Source organism: Crinia signifera, chromosome 1, assembly GCF_055691185.1.
Source record: "Crinia signifera chromosome 1, ASM5569118v1, whole genome shotgun sequence".
In the NCBI taxonomy this organism is placed as follows: Eukaryota; Metazoa; Chordata; class Amphibia; order Anura; family Myobatrachidae; genus Crinia; species Crinia signifera.
This window is the reverse complement of record NC_139217.1, coordinates 224,753,650-224,772,395: the sequence shown is the minus strand read 5'-3', so window position 1 is coordinate 224,772,395 and position 18,746 is coordinate 224,753,650. Positions and strand designations below refer to the sequence as shown.

The 18,746-nt window shown below is 41.9% G+C and overlaps 1 protein-coding gene across 1 annotated transcript in view; it reads left to right on the top strand.

The window, feature by feature from the left end:
• Positions 1 to 18,476, top strand: part of TIMM44 (translocase of inner mitochondrial membrane 44) — a 198,485-nt gene extending 180,009 nt beyond the window's left edge. Inside the window, exons 11-13 of the mRNA XM_083179337.1 lie at positions 16,525 to 16,614; positions 16,735 to 16,845; positions 17,776 to 18,476. Of these exons, the coding sequence (XP_083035463.1) occupies positions 16,525 to 16,614; positions 16,735 to 16,845; positions 17,776 to 17,895 (321 nt within the window). The 3' untranslated portion in view covers positions 17,896 to 18,476. The remainder of the gene's footprint in view (positions 1 to 16,524; positions 16,615 to 16,734; positions 16,846 to 17,775) is intronic.
• Positions 18,477 to 18,746: the final 270 nt, after the last annotated feature.

Here is an 18,746-nt window from a genome sequence, read left to right as displayed (position 1 = left end):
CATTTGGGAATAAGGTGGGAAAACTCCTTACTAACCTAACTAAGGATCGAGACAGCAGGTAGTTGTGCAGCCTCTGATTCAGACAGACAAAACTATAACTACTTCAAATGCTCAGATAGCAGCTGTCTTGCAGGAGTATTATGAGAAACTTTATACACCACCCCAGCTGTCTCCGGATGAGCCAAAGGATGCACCCCACCCCCCTTAAATTCCCCTACTACCCCCTTATGTACATTATCCCCATACAGTACCAGATTTTCAGTCCAACCAATTAACTAGTTGGATGGTTGGAGGAAAGTTGGTCTGATGTGTGGCCAGCACTACTCTCCTGCTATCTTTTTTAGATACAAGTGACTGGATCCTAAATAAATCTATATACACGAATGCTTCATTAGATTAGGCAATATTTGACCCATATGCCCCAGGACCCATGATCCACACTAAATAGATAATATTCCACACATCCACACATCCGTCACTATATATTGGTTAAGGATACATATGACAGTTGGTTGAAAATCAACAAAATTATGCATAGAAATCCTTTTCTCACACAATTTACCCCCCCTATGGGGTTAACCCCGCATTACCACCATCTTTGACTAATCCTACATTCCTCGCATGGAGGGAGAGGGGATTGGATTCATCCACAAAGGTCTTTGACTCGGGCGGTTTTTTGTTGTCTTTTACAGACTTAGCACAGGGATACACACCGCATCACTCTCATATGTATATGTATATACAAATGAGACATTACGTAACCACCTCTAAAATACCTGAACCTGAATTGTATTTACCGGTCATGATATCGAGTATAAAGACTATAGATAATCTTTTGTTACCTTTTTGTAAAGCCATACAAGTTAAAATGTCGGTACTTGTTTCCTAGCACGGCGCCCGTCGGGGTTGATCGCATGCCTTAAGTTAAGGTACTTAAGGCATGCGATGGACGTGATTTTCTGTCAATTACCAGCTTCAATTGCCGGTAAAGAGAAAATCGCTTTGATCGCGTCCATCGCGGGCCATTATAATGGCCCACGATGCGATCAACGCGATTTTCCGATAGAGAACAATGTTAAATTACTTTTAAAGTTAAAATCGCGTTGGTCGCATGCCATTATAATGGCATGCGATGCGATCAACGCGATTTTACATAGGGAACAATGGGAAAAGGGCCAATATGGCCTATTTCTCATTGTATATGCCCCCTCATGGGTATTAAGTATGGTTAATGCCCCCCCCCCCCACACTGTTAACGCCACCCCACTATTGACGCCAACCCGAAGCGTGGTGAGCGGCGGTACGCGTCCTCCGACCTTTTCATACCCCCACTATCCACGTCGGCGTGGAGTTGATTTTATAAAGCGTGGCGAGTGGACACGTATACCTGTAAAGTTATGCGCGGGGCTCGCCACGCTTCGGGCTCGGTGGCTCGCTGCGCTCGCCACTCTTTATATAGTCAACTCCACGCCGACGTGGATAGTGGGGGTATGAAAAGGTAGTAGGACGCGTACCGCTGCCCCACGCGGGCTCGCTGCGCTCGCCACGCTTCGGGTTGGCGTCAATAGTGGGGTGGCATTAACAATGGAGGGCCATTTCACCCATCAGGGAGGGTTTGCTATGAAAAAGGTGGGTTTTGGGGCTTTTTACATTGAAATCAATGTAAAATTGGGTCTCAGGGACCATTTTACATTGATTCCAATGTAAAAATCGCGTCCATCGCATGCGATTTGGTTGGCATGCGATGCGATCGACGCGATTTTTGCGGCCGCGATCAATACATTTAAAATCGGTGGCGCTGTGCTAGGAAACAAGTACCAAAATTTCTATATACTCTATTTTCCCAGAAGAATTTGATCAGGTTTTATAAATGTGTTATTGAAAGCATCCTGTCATATTGTATTGTGTGGTTCGGAAATAGTACAAAAAAAGATCTTAAGACATTAGAGCGGGTGATACACACTGCAGCGGCCATTATTGGCTGTGACTTGTCTTCCATAGAGGACATTTTCATTAGAAATTGTAGGTGAAAAAGGAATAGTATCATGCAGGAGTGCCACCACCCTTATAATCATATCTTCTCCTTTTTACCATCAAATAAACGGCTAAGTTGCATTAAGTCTAGAACCTCGCTTATGAAAAATAGCTTTTTCCCAGCGGCAGTTATCGATTTTAACCAAAGTTGTTAATTTGCATTTTTTCTGTGTCTAAGAATATAATTTCGTTGTTTTACAGTTTCTTTGTTGTTTTACAATGACAATAAGCTATTATCTTATCTTATTGATACAAGCCTCTGTAATGGACGGTCCACAGTGGACACTCTTGATGGATAAGTGGAAAAGGGATGTACCATCACTTACCAATAAAGCATTTTTTGCTTATACACACAATCACTTCTTCTAAAATCAGCGTACCTGCAGGAAGTGTACCTGAGGATATTACACAGAGTCTGTTACTCCTCACAGAAGAAAATTCATGACGCCGGAAGAATCGGGACATTGCCTTAAATGTGGCATAACAATTGCCAACTTTTCACATTGCATGTGGAACTGCTATAAATTAAAACGATTCTGGAACAAAATTACTACCTACATCAATGGAATGTTCCATGTCAAGTTCACGTTTAATGCAGCAGAATTTTTGGCTTGGCAGATGGACAAATTCAATAAACATACCCTCTCCTAATTACTATATTAACAGTAGCCCGGAAATTTATTCTGATCCATTGGACAAAAAGAACTGCTCCTCAATTGATGATGGTTCAACAAAAGCTGCTTCAGATATTATATTTTGAAAGAAAGTATGCAAGAATAGATGTTCAATCTGGAGATAATGTGTTTTACAAAAAATGGATAACATAATTCATAACCCCGTTTTGATATAAACACATAAAGGTATTTACATATGGTATGACATTTATTTATAGGGGAAAAAAACCTGAGTTCCCCCCCCCCCCCCCCCCCCCCCCCCCCCCGTTCCTTCTCACTGTATTTGTTGTTTGTCTTTGTCTAAATGTTGTAGTTGGTACTTTATACTACTATATTCAATAAAACCATGCCGTGAAAAGTAAATGGTGGAAAATATTTTCTGTTTATCTTTGTTCAACCAATAACTTACTAAATGATTAATGTTACCCATACATTATGGTTTTGATATGATAATTTATGACACGCTGGAACTATGTTGTTTGTGCTCACTGTACCTGTTTGTTTGTAATATTATACAAAATACTTCAATATTTAAAAAAAAAAGAAAACCCTACAAGCACTTACCTTTAAGGGTTCTTTTATTATTCGGTTCAGAACTTGACAAAATTGTGGCTACGATAGCTACGTCCAAGGCAGCTTTCCTACCATCCACCCCTACTCCATGTCCCCGTGCGGCCTTCCAGTCCTTTTGTGTCCAAGGCAGGGGTAGGAGACATTCTTTTGCAAGAACCCAGTGTTGCAAGTGTCCCTGGGCCACCAGGCAACCTGACTCTAAGCCATAGGATAAACCCTTAGCATGATAGGGGGGGGGTGTCGCCTGCTGTGGTTCTCAGGCGTCTGGCTGGTATGCACAACACAGACGCAGTCTGGTTGACCCTTAGCCTGGTGGAACCTTGGATCCAATGTTGCCCTGTGCAGGTGCAGTCAGACAATGTGATGACAGTGGCTTATATCAACAACCAGGGGGGAACTGTGAGTCGGGTGGCTATGGCAGAGACCTCCCACATCTTTCAATGGTCAGAGGGGAAGATCCCGGCTCTCTGCGTGATCTTTACCCCGGGAAACAGACTTTCTGATCCGTCAGACTCTGGATGCCGGCGAATGGGCCCTCCATCCGGAGGCATTCCAGATGTTGGTACAACATTGGGGCAGACCCGAAGTGGACTTGATGGCATCACGCCACAACCACAAGGTCACCCTTTATGTTTCCAGGTCTCCCAATCCAGGGGTTTGCATAGTAGACGCCCTGTCAGCCCCGTGGCCGTTTGCTCTGATGTACGCCTTTCCCCGATCTCACTCTTTAGAGTAATCCGCAAGTTGAAGGCGGAAGGGGGCACATTGATCCTGGTGGCTCGACATTGCCCCAGACAGGTCTGGTTTTTGGATCTGCAGGCACTACCAGTAGCCCCTCCGATCCATCTGCCTCTACGTCCAGACCTGCTTACTCAAGGTCCGTGTCTACAGCCGAACCTGCACGTCTGGTTTTGCTGGGGTGGCTGTTGAGACCTCCTTATTAAGAGCCAAAGGCTTTAACTCAAGGGTCATCTCAACTATGCTCAAGGCCCGCAAGCCTTTTTCGGCTGCTAGGAAAAAAGAGAGGTGTACCAGTGCTGGCTGTACAAATATATAGACCAGACGGTTTCTCAAAAACTTTGACAATTTATTATACTCAAAAATAAAAACACATTAAATAAAAACACATTAAATAAAATATATTATAGCTAGAGAGCACAGGATGTTTTGTCCAAACAATACGGAGCTCCACAAATAGTGGCTTTACTGAATGAATTTATCAAATGAGGTGTATATTACCATCTGATGTGTGACTGGTTTATTATACCGGGGGGGAGGGGGGGTGGTGATGATGAAGTCCCGATACAAAGTTCCCTTGTAGGAATATGAATGGTCTCCCTATTCGGTGTCTTCTCCTTTAAGGCTTGAATGCATTAGGAATTTTGCAGAAATTCCATTATTTGTATTCCAATGAAATCAGGAGGTCATGGACGTCAGTGGGAGTGGGGACATCACTTCATGGCAGATGGATAATTTTCATTCAAAGTAGCTCAGTGCGTTTCCCTGGATGTTTACTGTCCAGCTTCCTCAGGAGCAAGTGTGTGGATTGAGCTCCAGGCTCAGTTTATATAGCAATCCATTGATTGCTCATTGAAATCCCAATTGTGGTGCAGTTTGTCTCTATTATCCCATATGGTGGATAACCTGCCGTTGTGATGTATCTACATCACAAATAGACGCTTCCCTAAGTTGCCCAGCGTCGTGTGAGTCATTGGTGGGTGTCATGTCCATGTGACCACGCTCATGATGGTCTCCATGGCGACCAAGGGGACGTCTATTCTGTTGCAGGGCGGCTCTGTGTGACGCAGCGTGTTGCGCGTCATACATGCGCCGGCTGAAAAGCACTAGTGAATCTTGCCGTTTCGCTGCCGATATCGGCGGTGTGCGGTGGGATTCATGTGCTTAGCAGTCGGCATGGGGACGGGCAAAAAGGCATTAGATTGCCTAATCATGATTGTTTCTTTACAATTCCTCCCACCCGGTCACGTGACCTAAGGTCAGAGATACATCCTATGTCCTTTATATTGCTATAATTGTCTAAATTGATTTATATTAATTCTAAGACTGCCTCCTAGACTATTTTAAGGTTTAAATATACAGATCGTTTTCTCAATCATGTGTTTTTAAATGTTTTTCAATTAGCTATTGTTAGCCAGACATGAGCACCATTGCACAGATGTTTTCAATGAGCAATTAATGGATTGAGCCTGGAGCTCAATCCACACACTTGCTCCTGAGGAAGCCGGACAGTAAACATCCGAGAAACGCGTTGAGCTATTTTGAATGAAAATTATCCATCTGCCATGAAGTGATGTCCACACTCCCACTGACGTCCATGACCTCCTGATTTTATTGGATTACTGCAAAATTCCGAATTCATTCCAGCCTTAAAGGAGAAGACGCCGAATAGGGAGACCATTCATATTCCTACAAGGGAACTTTGTATCATGACTTCATCATCACCCCCCCCCCCCCCCCCCATGGTATAATAACCAGTCACACATCAATGATATACATATATAATACATATATAATATGGTAATATACACCTCATTTTATAAATTCATTCAGTAAAGCCACTATTTGTGGAGCTCCGTATTGTTTGGACAAAACATTCTGTGCTCTCTAGCTATAATATATTTTATTTAATGTGTTTTTATATTTGTTTATAATAAATTGTCAAAAAGTTTTTGAGAAACCATCTGGTCTATATATTTGTACAGCCAGCGCTGGTACACCTCTCTTTTTCCTATTATCTTACCATTTGGGCTTGACAACCCAGTACCAGCCGCTGTTGATAGCGCACCACTTAAACCCACTTCTTCTTCGGCTGCTGCTTACCATTGCATCTGGCGGGCTTATTTTTCCCGTTGTCGTACTCACCGTTTTAATCCCAGGATTTACCGTTTGACCAGAATTCTGTCGGTCTTGCAGAAGGGTTTGGAGACTGGATTGCGCTTGTCTTCTTTAAAAGTACACGTTTCAGCTCTTTCCATCCTAGTCTGCAGGAAGTTGGCATTATTGCAGGGTGTCCTCCATATCCAACCTCCCTTTGTCCCTCCAGTTGCTCTGTGGGATATTTCCCTGGTACACAGGGCTCTTCAGGGCCTCCTGTTTCAATTGAGTTATGTGGATCTTTGTTGCCTTACCTGGAAAACAATTTTCCTCTTGGCGACTGCTTCGGCCCGGAGAGTTCCTGACCTGTGGCCCATGTCCTGTCAGTCACCTTTCCCAATCTTCAGGAGATTGTAGTCATTGCCTTTCGGCGACCGGATGCCTCTCCTGAATAGACTTTCTTGGATGTGGTCCGGGCTTTGCGCATCTACAGTACAGATGGAGCCCCTCTCGTTTAGCCCCAGCACTCGCCAGAATGTCCCCGCTGGCGAGCTCTGGTTGATAGGTACTACATTGGACTGGGACGCACGAGCGTCTCTCTCTCTCTCTCTCTGTCTCTCTCTCTGTCTCTCTCTGTCTGTGTCTCTCTCTCTCTCTGTCTGTCACACTCACACACACACGTTCACGCATGCACGTCACAGTCACTCAGAGGTAGAAACCCTGCCAGATCTCCAGGACGTGGAAGTGATTAGTGGGGGTGGGGGCGTACTCTTTCTTTTTACTCTATGGATTTTAAAAGCGAGGTTGGCCTGCTACTAAGCAGACAATTGCCTGCTGGCTTAGGTCTGTCATCAAGCAGACATACTTGGGCAGCGGTTCCTATGCTGTGAGTGCATCTTGGGGTGTTAGGGGTAGTGCAACAGCAGAGCAGACTTAGATCTGTCATTAAGCAAGCATACTTGGGTGCCTCCCTCCCGGTTTGTGCATCTTGGTCTCTTAGAGGCGGCAACTTGGTCGTCAGCCAATACCTTTCTGCGCGTTTGATACATATGCCTCCCAGGACTCGCCTGTACTTGCTGCGGCACAGGCGCATCCCCCCCCTTAGGTGGCTGCTTTAGTATGTCACAGCGTTAGCCTTGTGGCCCCTGACGTGTCCTGAAAAAATACAATTAGATTTCTGTCTTACTTGTTAAATCTCTTTCTTCGAGGATGTCGGGGGCCACAGGGATCCCTCACTGCCGCGCCTGCTTTATTTATATTTACAGTTATTAGTTCCTCCGTTGAGTGAACTCACATAGAGTTTATTAAAGTTAATTGTTCCTCTGTTGGGATACGGTCGGTTGGTGGACAGTCATTAGGTTGACACCACTAGGTCGACATACTGCAAGGTTGACAGGTCATTAGGTCGACACAAGCATTAGGTCGACATGGTCTAGGTCGACAGTCGAAAGGTCTACATGGGGTTTCTCACTGTTTTTTTAGCTGCCATGTGCTGACAGCTGGTATTTCATGCCCTACCATCTACTAGGGCGTGGTGGGAGAATAAAATAGTGTGCCAAGCACAGCGAGACACCGTGCCAGAAGCATGGCGAGCCATGCGTGCACTTAATCCTGTGCCCATGTCGACTGTGTCAACATTCGGGTAAAAAAAACTCTGAAAACCCCTTTGTCGACCTTTTGACTGTTGACCTAATGCTTGTGTCGACCTAATGACCTGTTGACCTAGTCCCATGTCCACCTTGCAGTATGTTGACCTAATGACTGTCGGCCTTATTTAGGGTGACCAACCAATCCATACTCCCTCTGTTGAGTGAACACACATAAGTTCAGAATGTGTTTCTGTATGGTTTTCTCTTCATTCTCTCTTGTCTCCTGCTTTGGCTTGTTAAAAACTAAGCTTCCTGGCCTGTAGAGGAGGGGAGGAGCCTGGCTGTCTTGGAGGCAGCAAGTAGTTTAACCTTTCTGGTGCTGGAATGCTCTCTCACCACTCTACTACCCAGTGCTAGCCCTGTGGCCTCTGATAACCTCAAAGAGAAAAAGATATTGAACCGGTTAGGCTATCTATATCTATCTATAGGAAAGGATGCTGGCGGCACTTTTCAAATCAGGGATGCAATATTCCTAAACAGGCAGGCTGCGTTCAACGTTTCGATTTATTATCGTCTTCAGGAACAACCGATACAGTTGCACACACAAGTTATTTATGGGGGCTGGGCCATGCGCCATGTGCTTCATAGCAGGGAGGAGTGAGTGTGTCATCGGAGGCAGGCCGGGCTACCCTCTGTGACCTCATTAATTTAACAATCACCAGAAGGAAAAAAACTGATATTGACATATTTACAGAAAGAACATAACATCGCAGTATACAATTTTAACCGCACGTAGAAAGGCAATGTAACAAATTACCAACTTTGTAGCAAACAGAGAAATGTCATTATAATGCAACAGCAACAACATGTGTTTAAAGCAGTACTTCAGTGCACAATGGCAATCATGATGTATGGGTTCCAATTATTCAATTAAGTGTTTTAGTCTACTGGCAAGGCGACCCTGTGTCGGATCTAATCAATAGAAGCAATTAAGAGAGAAATTCTCGTTGAAACTGTGCAGAGACACGGTGTTAAGCCTGTGTATCCATTTGGCTTCCCAACATTTATTTGCTCTATCACCACCCCTCTTATCCTCAGCAACCATGTCTATCATTTTGTACTTAAGAGAAGCTAGGTTGTGTCTGTATGCAGCAAAATGTTGTGCTCCAGGCTGTTCAACCTTTTTGCCTTCCAGAGCCATTTTAATGACGCTGCGGTGCTGAGCCATCCTCTTCTTAAATTGGCAGGTGGTCTTCTCTACATAGTAGAGACCACAGGGACAGCGCAGAAATATACCACGTAACGGCTTGAACAATTAAGGACATAGTTGATTTTAAAGGTAGTAGGGATGGTATCCAGCTAAAAGCTGATACCTTTAGGTGGTGCTGCTTAGCCAAAAAACAGGTACTTGTGTATTATCAGGGCGCCCACTTTCCCAACGTACGTTAACTTGGTGAAATATCATTGCATTGCATAACGTTCTATCACCATGCGATGCGATTTTACCTTTCCCGCTCCGTGTTATTCCCGCCCCCTGGCACATCTTGTCAGAAATTCACTCTGAGGTGATTTTGTGAGGTGATAAGATGTGTTTTCCAGAGCGATTTAGAGTAGTTTCAGTGAATTTCGCATTATTTCGAATGATTTCTGTGCGATGGCAGCATCTTCAGTGAGCCTGTTTACGCTCCCGCAGAATGAGCAGGACGCCATTCATTTTTTATAGGAGCATCACCTGCTGCCAATGATGGCAACGTGCAGTAATGGGCACCCGATGAGGTTGTCTATTAAGGAGTACATGCTGTCAAAAGGTGAGCCTGAGAGCGGCCCATTTCTTCCAGGGGTGCCGCTTGCCTTTTGAGAAGCTTGTGAGGTTAATTTACGCGTGGTCAGAGGAGATGACCTCAATTGACTTTTGCCAGCGTGAGCTGAACCTGTCTAACAAGACAGTGGTCCACTATAATAACTGGAGGCGGTAGGCATACACAGTGGACTTGCTGGCACAGCCGCAGCGCCGCATTGGGGGCCCTGGACAGAGAGTAGAGGTAGATGAAAGCCATCAAGTAACGTGGGCAGAGTTTTACCTCAGCAATGAGTGTTTGGAGGGATAGCCAGCGAAACGGGACAGTGTTTTATCACTGCAGTGCCACAACGGGATGCCAGCACCATCATGGGCGCTATTAACAGTCACATTGAGCCGGGAACCATTATTTATAGTGATTGCTGGCGTGCTTACAGCATGGAGGAATTAGAACGTGCAGGATACCACCATGCCTGTGTTAACCACAAATACAATTTCGTGGATCCGGAAAGTGTTGTCCACACCCAAACAATCGAGCTAAATGGAGGAACAAGCGCCAACATGGTACAGCTCGCCACCATTTGGATTCTTATTTGCAAGAATTCATTTGGCGCAAATGTTTGGCAGGAGATAAGCCATTTGATCGAATCTTGCATGCTTGCGGGGCTCGCTGCGCTCGCCATGCTTCGGGCTAACGTGGATACTGGGGGTGCCGCAAAACATTGGCAGAGGTGCTCGCATCACATGTCATACTAAGCACCCATTACATCTGTGCCATGGGTGCTTATACAATGAAATATCACATTGCATCTCATTTAGTGACATGCGATCCTATGCGTTATTTAATTGTATAAGCACTCCTGTTAAGTTAACATGGATATCGCATCTCACAGCACTATACATGGTATGCGATGCGATTTCCCTACGCAGAATAGCCCACTAAGGTATTTGCGTAGTGGGCGCTGTGATGATACACAAGTACCAAAAACATTAATAATAAATTTTAAATGTGATATCACTTATTTATTGTAAAAAGCATATATTCTTTTATACAATATAATCATAAAAAACCAACATACAAGACACACAACATAAAACACATAAATTGGCAAAGCTGAGTATACTATTATATGCTGAGGCTATTTCATATTATGCAAATGTTCAGTACATATCAGAGGCATAGAAATAGTTACCAGTCCCAGTGTGTATTGCAGGGTTCCCTTTAAGGATTTTTAAACTGTTTTGCACAGGACTTATTCCCTTTATCTGAGCCAATGTTTTGTAATCCTATTTTGGATGGTCTACCTTACTTTGAAGGGACCGGCTTCAGGTAATGCAAGTGTAAACAAGGGTAGGTGCGTTGCAAGTGTAGCTGCGGCACTGGGCGGTATCACCGGGCTATATCGGGCTTCCAGAACGCGTTTCTCCACCTTTATATTATTCGGCGGCTTCCTCAGCTCAGATAAAGGGAATAAGTAATAGTATACTCAGCTTCGCCAATTTATGTGTTTTATATTGTGTGTCTTGTATGTTGGTTTTTTATGATTATATTGTATAAATGAATATATGCTTTTTACAATAAATAAGTGATATCACATTTTATGGTATTATTAATGTTTATTGGCTAAGCAGCACCACCTAACGGTATCAGCTTTTAGCTGGATACCATCCCTACTATTTTTATATACAGAGCTACACAATTCCTTTATTATGAGGCTGTAGCTTAGCTAAAATAAAAACCTATTACCACCAAAACTTACCAGCGCTTTTGTGTGGTGCCTAAATGGGGATGCATCCCAGGCATCTATAGTTGCTATTTTTTTTGGTTAGAAAGTGTGCTGCTGGGCAGGATTTGGATGCTACATCCGTGTGCACCATAAGATCCTTAATGTTCCTGCGTCGTCTGTAACAGGGAAGCAAGGATTTATCAGAGATGCTTGATAGATTGCGATCAGCTTGTATCACTGCCCGCAACTCCCTTCTTTACAAGGTCTCTTAAATACATTGATTTCTACCTGCAGCCGGTTATACAGGGGGAAGCCACATCTCTCAAGGACACCAGCACCATGCTGGCGATGTTGAAGCAGCTGGGGCCCCTTACGGATGACACCAGGTTATGCACTGCTGACGTTGTCAGCCTTTATACCAGCATCCCACACGCTAGGGGTTTAGAGGCTGTCAAAAACTTGATCCGGGACAATCTTCGCTACAACTTTTTTCTCTCCTTGCTTTCCATGACATTATACAATAACTATTTTTTATTTAATGATGAGTTCTTTTTGCAGCAGCAGGGCTGAGTGATGGATCGACCTGCCAGTAGACTAAAACACTTAATTGAATAATTGGAACCCATACATCATGATTGCAATTGTGCACTGATGTACTGCTTTAAACACATCTTGTTACTGTTGCATTATAATGACAATTCTCTGTCTGCCACAAAGTTGGCAATTTGTTACATTGCCTTTCTACTGTGATGACATGCACGTGCTGTTAAAATTGTATACTGGGATGTTATGTTCTTTCTGTAAATATCTGTTTTTTCCTTCTGGTGATTGTTCAATTAATGATGTCATAGAGCAGGGGTTGCCAAACCGGTCCTCGAGATCTACCAACGGTCCACGTTTTCCAGGTTACCTAGCTGGTGCACAGCTGCAGTCATTACTAACTGACACATTTTAAAACATGCTGCATTCATTCCTATTATAGATTCACAGGTTGCCTGGAAAACATGCACCGTTGGTAGATCTTGAGGACAGGTTTGGCCACCCCTGTCATAGAGGGTAGCCCGGTCTGCCTCCGATGACACACTCACTCCTCCCTGCTATGGAGCATATGGTGTCCCCTGCACCCATAAATAACTTGTGTATGCAACTGTTCAGGTTGTTCCTGAAGACGATAATAAACCGAAATGTTGAACCCAGCCTGCCTTATTGGGATTATTGCATCCCTGATTTGAAAAGTCTGTGAGTGATGCCAGCATCCTTTCCTGTACAAATGTCTTCATTGTGAGGGCATCGGGCACATTGAAACGATTGGAGTGAGGGCAACACAACTATATACACAGAGATAATTCAAGCAGAAATATGAAAAATGGCTGCCTCACCACAGCATCCCCTGAGGGTTAAGGGACAAGATAAACAACACAAAAACCCAATTGTGGTGTGGCGCCTAAATTATTCAGTAATGTTATTCAGTATTTATTGAGGATAATTTTGTTGTCACAGGTAAAACAGGGGACACCTATTGTTTTACCTGTGACAACAAAATCATCCTCAATAAATACGTTTCCTGATGAATGATATCTGTTTGATTCACTGAACAATGGATCACCGTATATATGGACATTACTGAATAATTTAGGTGCCACACCACAATTGGGTTTTTGTGTGTGTATATGTATATCTATAGATCTACAGTATATAGATAGAGAGATATATGTTGCTTGCCTAAACAGGATTTGTATATAGAATCCAGAAACATGGCACTCCCCAGTCTTCTTTTGCAATAAAGGTGTTTTAATTCCTTAAAAGTACTGCATGGCAACCAATGTTTCGGTCCCCACAACGACCTTTGTCATGGTACAGTTTATCATAAGAATCCCAAGTAGCGAGTCTGTGCATAAGCCTTTTTTGCTGTTACATATATATTTATAGATGTGTGCAGAATTTATCCAGGCTTTATGAATTAAAAATGTTATTTGTTTTTCATATTTGGAGGATTTGTGTTTTTTATTTAGTGGAATTGCCTAGGATTAATCGAAGGGGTGCATTATAACTTTCAGCAGTGGTTAATCAAGATGGTTCACCCTATTTAACATTTTTTTCAGTAATTAGCAGTGTAACCAGTGGGTTAGGTTTAGGAAAGAGAAGGTTTGTCACTAGGTGGTGCACCAGTTTAGGAGTAACAACGATATAAAAAAGTACCTTTTATTATTTATTCATTAAAAAGCTGCGAGAATATGATTCACAACATATAACAAAAATACGAGTACAGAGCAATCATTTAAAAAAGCATGTGCGGGGTTAACAAGCTCCTGCCTTCAAGTAGCTTAATTATTTAATTTGTAGATAGCACTTTATAATGCCTTTATTAAATAAATATATATGTATATGGAAAAGTGTCTCAATCTATGTTATTTTCTGCTATCGTGAGATCTGTGTCTGAGTCAGATTGAAGAATCCTGCAGATCAATTGTCTGTCAATCTTGGGGTAAATGCTGTACCAAATATGTGGCGATAATGGGGCAGATGTATTAAGCTTTAACAAGAGATAAATCCAAGGGTGATAAGGAGAGATAAACGTCCATCCAATCACCTGCTAACTGCCATGTTACAGGCTGTGTTTGAAAAAAGAGGTAGGAAGTGCTCCCTAGGGTGCACAGGCAGGCGCTACCAAGGGTGTCTCGCTAAGAGCTGCCACTTAAAAATGGGGTTGTCAGCCCCAATAAGCCAAAAACAAGAAAAATGAAAAAGTGGCGCTGGTTTGATGAAAAGGTATAATTTAATAACAGTTAAAAATCATAAGTACATTGCACAATATGGAAAATAAAAAATGGGTGAATAAAATTGAAATAATAGATCTGGACCGGAGCTGAATTGGTGAGATAAATACTGGAAATAATCCCAATGGATCGTGGAGTGTAACAGTGGATGGAGTAAGTCAAGGTGCCCAATGGGCTAATAATTACCACACAGTGTTTTGGATAGTCCAATCCCAGGTGCACAATTGCGAGGTTGTCCTCAATTGAATGCGGCAGTGGGGCCACAATGGGCAATGACCCGATGATGACGGGGGCTAAGATGGTAAATAGCCACGGTTTCCCACTTCGCTAGAGGTCCCAACTGAAGAAGGTGGGGGGCAGGTGTCCTCAAGGTTGGTGGACTTGATGATGTTGAATGGAAGTAGCCAACCTTAATTCCTGCACTCGCTGCACAATGGCTATCCGGCTGGAATGGTAACCAGCAATTGTGGAGTGGATGGAGATGGAAAAGTTCCACTGTGGTGGGGGACAGGCTGGGAGAGCGTGGGCAACAAAGTGACAATGGCGATCCAGATGACGAGGGGGAGTGGGGTCCAGTAGATGTCAGCTGGTCCGGTCCAGAAAGTACTCTAACGCGTTTCACTGCTTGAGGGATGCAGCCTTTTCAAAGGTGTGTTTGAAAAAAGTCAGTAAGGAGCTGATTGGCTGGACGTTTATCTCTCCTTATCACCCTTGCATTTATCTCTTGTTAAGGCTTAATACATCTGCCCCAATGATTGATATTTGCTGTTTTATTAACCTGGAGCTGGTATTCGGTTAGTATCCGCTTATACTGTACAGCTCTGACTGTGGCTTTGGTCACAACAATTAGTGTTTTACTATATTTACACATTAGTCAAATTGACTGCAATGACGTGGCTAAATGTAGCGAAACATATTGTTACATCGCTCACCTGTGGAGCTGAGTTCCTAGGTTCACTATAAACAATAACTGGCCCAATACCAGAACAAGTAATTACAGATGAGTCAATATTAATTGGTTGACATGCTAGGTGTCGTCCCGTAACTGAGCTGCACCTTTATCCAGTATTTATTGTTGGTATGAGTTCTACCTAAACATATAAATACGTACAATCTTCTAATTGAAAGTTAGATCAAAGTTACATATATGTAAGGATGCCACGTACAGTGTTAGGTCTCTAATTGTGAACACAAGCTGTCGGGCAAGTCAGTATATAGTAAGCATCACCGTTACCGCATAGTAGCGATTTGAGTGTTATAAAAGCTGGCACTTAACCTTTGGTACTGTTATATATTAAACATTAGAGTCCTGACAAGGACTAATAGATATATTTAGACACAATCAAAATGATAGCACGTGTAGTGTTAAGTCCCTGAGTGGGAACACACTCTGCCGGGCAAGTCTGTATACAGTGAGTGGCACAGTTACCGCATAGTAGCGATTTGCGTATTATGAAAGTCGCCACTTAACCATTGGTACTGTTATATATCAAACATTAGAGTACTGTCAAGGACTAGTAGATACATTTAGACACAATCAAAGCAATAGCGAGGCAGTGCTTGGAAGACGCCCGCACGACTTGGTCGGCCAAATAACAATCATTACAATCATTACCGCCAAATATTTGGTACCGCATTTACCCCAAGATTGACAGACAATTGATCTGCAGGATTCTTCAATCTGACTCAGACACAGATCTCCCGATAGCAGAAAATAATATAGATTGAGACACTTTTCCTTATACATATATATTTATTTAATAAATAAATTATAAAGTTCTATCTACAAATTAAATAAGCTATTTGAAGGCAGGAGCTTGTTAACCCCGCACGTGCTTTTTAAAATGATTGCACTGTACTCACTTGTATTTTTGTTATATTATGTTCGTCATATCTCGCAGCTTTTTTAATGAATAAATAATAAAAGGTAATTTTTTATATCGTCGTTACTCCTGAACTGGTGCACCATCTAGAGGCAAACCTTCTCTTTCCTAAACCAATCGTCATTAATCCTTGTCCAGTGGTAGCACACCCCTGTAAATTAGTTACCATATTTTCTTTTTACTGATCACGCATCACAGCAATAGTTACTACACTACTATGTGCCCCAAAGATGAGCTGAAATAAAACTTTTGCCATTTGTCTAAACCCTGCAGTATTCTGTGAAAAGTGGAGTCACGCCAAATGCAATGGAAGCTCCTTTTAAAGTATTATATGTTTGAACATAAAAAAATTGCCTAGACCAACTCTTGTAGTCCTACTGTAGGTCTCACTTTTACATCTCTAGATGTGGTGATGGGAGTTGTACTATTTGTGCATTTTATGGAAAAGGTGGAGCTACGCTTTTTGTCTCCCAGGGCAAAGACTTCTCAGCTTGACTTCATCTTATCTGTGCTGGCAGACACAACATGCTTTAACCCCATAAATACTTTCATTTGTGTCACTATGATTTCAGCTGTACTACTTACATCTGAGCGTTACCTTGATAAATGTGTGTTGATGTTTTTTTTCACTTAGACATACAGTCAGTTGGCTCACCCTATTCAGCAGGCCAAAGCAATGGGTCTTCAGTTCCACTCCAAAATCTTGGATATTGATAATATTGATGTAAGTTGTTTTTGAAACTAGTATGTGTTCATATAACATAATGAGTGTTATATGTGGTTTTTATATTTATTTTTATTCTATTTCCCTGCTACAATTCTAATTTATTTGTCTCCCCTCAAGCTTCCAATGGGAAAGATGATGGAGCAAGGACCAGTCCTCATCATAACATTCCAGGCTCAGCTAGTTATGGTTCTCAAAAATCAAAAGGGAGAGGTTGTGGAAGGAGACCAGGCAAGTGTAACACAACCTATAATCTGTTTCTAAGAATATTGGCATGATAGATTGAGTGGCAGGAGATTTCAGAAGTGGACTGAAGTATTCTAAATGTTAAAGATGTAGTAGAGGGGGAGTTACCACAGACCAAGTGTTGGGTTTTCATGAAAATCCTGTTACTGTTGTAGTTATATGCATAGTATCATGCATTTAGCATAATTATGGACAACCGTGTATGAACCATTACCTAGGTTTGTTTACGCTGACTTTGCGTTCCCTAGTTTTCAAAACGCCTTCCCTAGAAATGAAGCTATAGTATAGCATTGAACAAAAAAGTAAATACAATTACAATTCATCTATCTTTATTTAACTTATGGACTTCTGTGAAGGGTGTTAAAGCTTTTTATATTGTTCCAACTGGACTGGAATTTTTTTTTTTAGCACAATTATGTAGAAACATTTACTCACCGATTGAACATACTCTCCCAGATAAATTTTACTTCCACTATAATCCCTTTAGAATGCTTACCGAGCATGAAATAATCTAAATGGCAAAGATGTGGACAGAGGAAGCTGAGTTTGCCATTTCATGTTGGTGGGTATGCGGCAGGTAGTGACAGGCAAATGCCCTCAGTGATCACTGTTGTTCCTTTAGTATTAAATAGTAGTGCTTGCAGCCAAGCATTTCTGTATTTTCCCACTACATATCACATAATTGAATTCCCACAGTGAAGGGTACCAATAAACAATTATTTTAGCTTCAACTAATTTGGTAAAAAAAAAGTTTAGAATTTTTAGGTACATATTCACAAAAAGATTGGCAACGGACAATGAGACCCAGCAATAACATCTATTGTGTATACATTACCTTAATGTTTTATTCTGACCTTGGACTTGCTCATAAACAGTCTTTTTACTGACCTATAAATACTGTTTTTACCCCTGTAGGATAAAGTTTTGCGGATGCTGTATGTGTGGGCGCTGTGTAGAGACCAAGATGAACTTAACCCTTATGCAGCCTGGAGACTTTTAGACATATCCTCATCTGCTTCTGAACAGATCCTCTGATAATTCAGAGACTAGAAGCTAAATTGAAATCTGTTTTGTCCCAACTGAAGCGTCTCAGTGAAGAAGGTGAAACTCAGTTGAGCTGTATTCTGCAAGAAACACTGAAACAATAGAACATTATCTCCATCAGTGAGAGTAACTTAAGCTGCCATATTGGTTAGACGCCAATGCCAGAAAATGCCTGACTTTTGAGTGCCCTATTTAAGATTTACTTATTAAGAGTAAACCGTACACTTTTTGTTTTTCCTGTGAAAGGTAAATATGCCAATGATTTGTAAGGTATAATTTCCAAGAGTTGATGCTCTTTATATTTGTTTCTTCAAGCCAATGTTAAATATTGATTTAAGAACAGTGCTTATTTCCATCTGACATCACAACCTACGTACAAGTGTTTATGAATGGATGGAATCCCTCTTCATTCTCCATTTATTTAATCTGGATTCAATTCTTCTTTTCAATCTTCCTGTTTTAAAAGAAGATTGGGGAAAAAATAATTAATTAGCATGAAATTCTTGTTCATAGTAGACATGTCAGTAAATATCTTTTTTTAAATACATTAAATGTTGTCCATGTTTGAGTTACCAATTTTAATGCTATGAATAGACGGTTATTACATTTTAATTCTAGATGAAATAGTTATTCAACAAAACTTCAAACGAGTACATTTGTGTTGTGCGTGTTGCTATTTGAATGGTTAGTTGTGGCTTACCTTTATTGTTCATCAACAAGATTTTTTAAATGTTATGCAGCCTGCTGCTGCTTTTGTAATTATAAGTTAAAAAAAATACATCAACACGTAGACACTCTTCTTTTATTCATCATAAAGATATGCACTTAATTTCTAGATACAG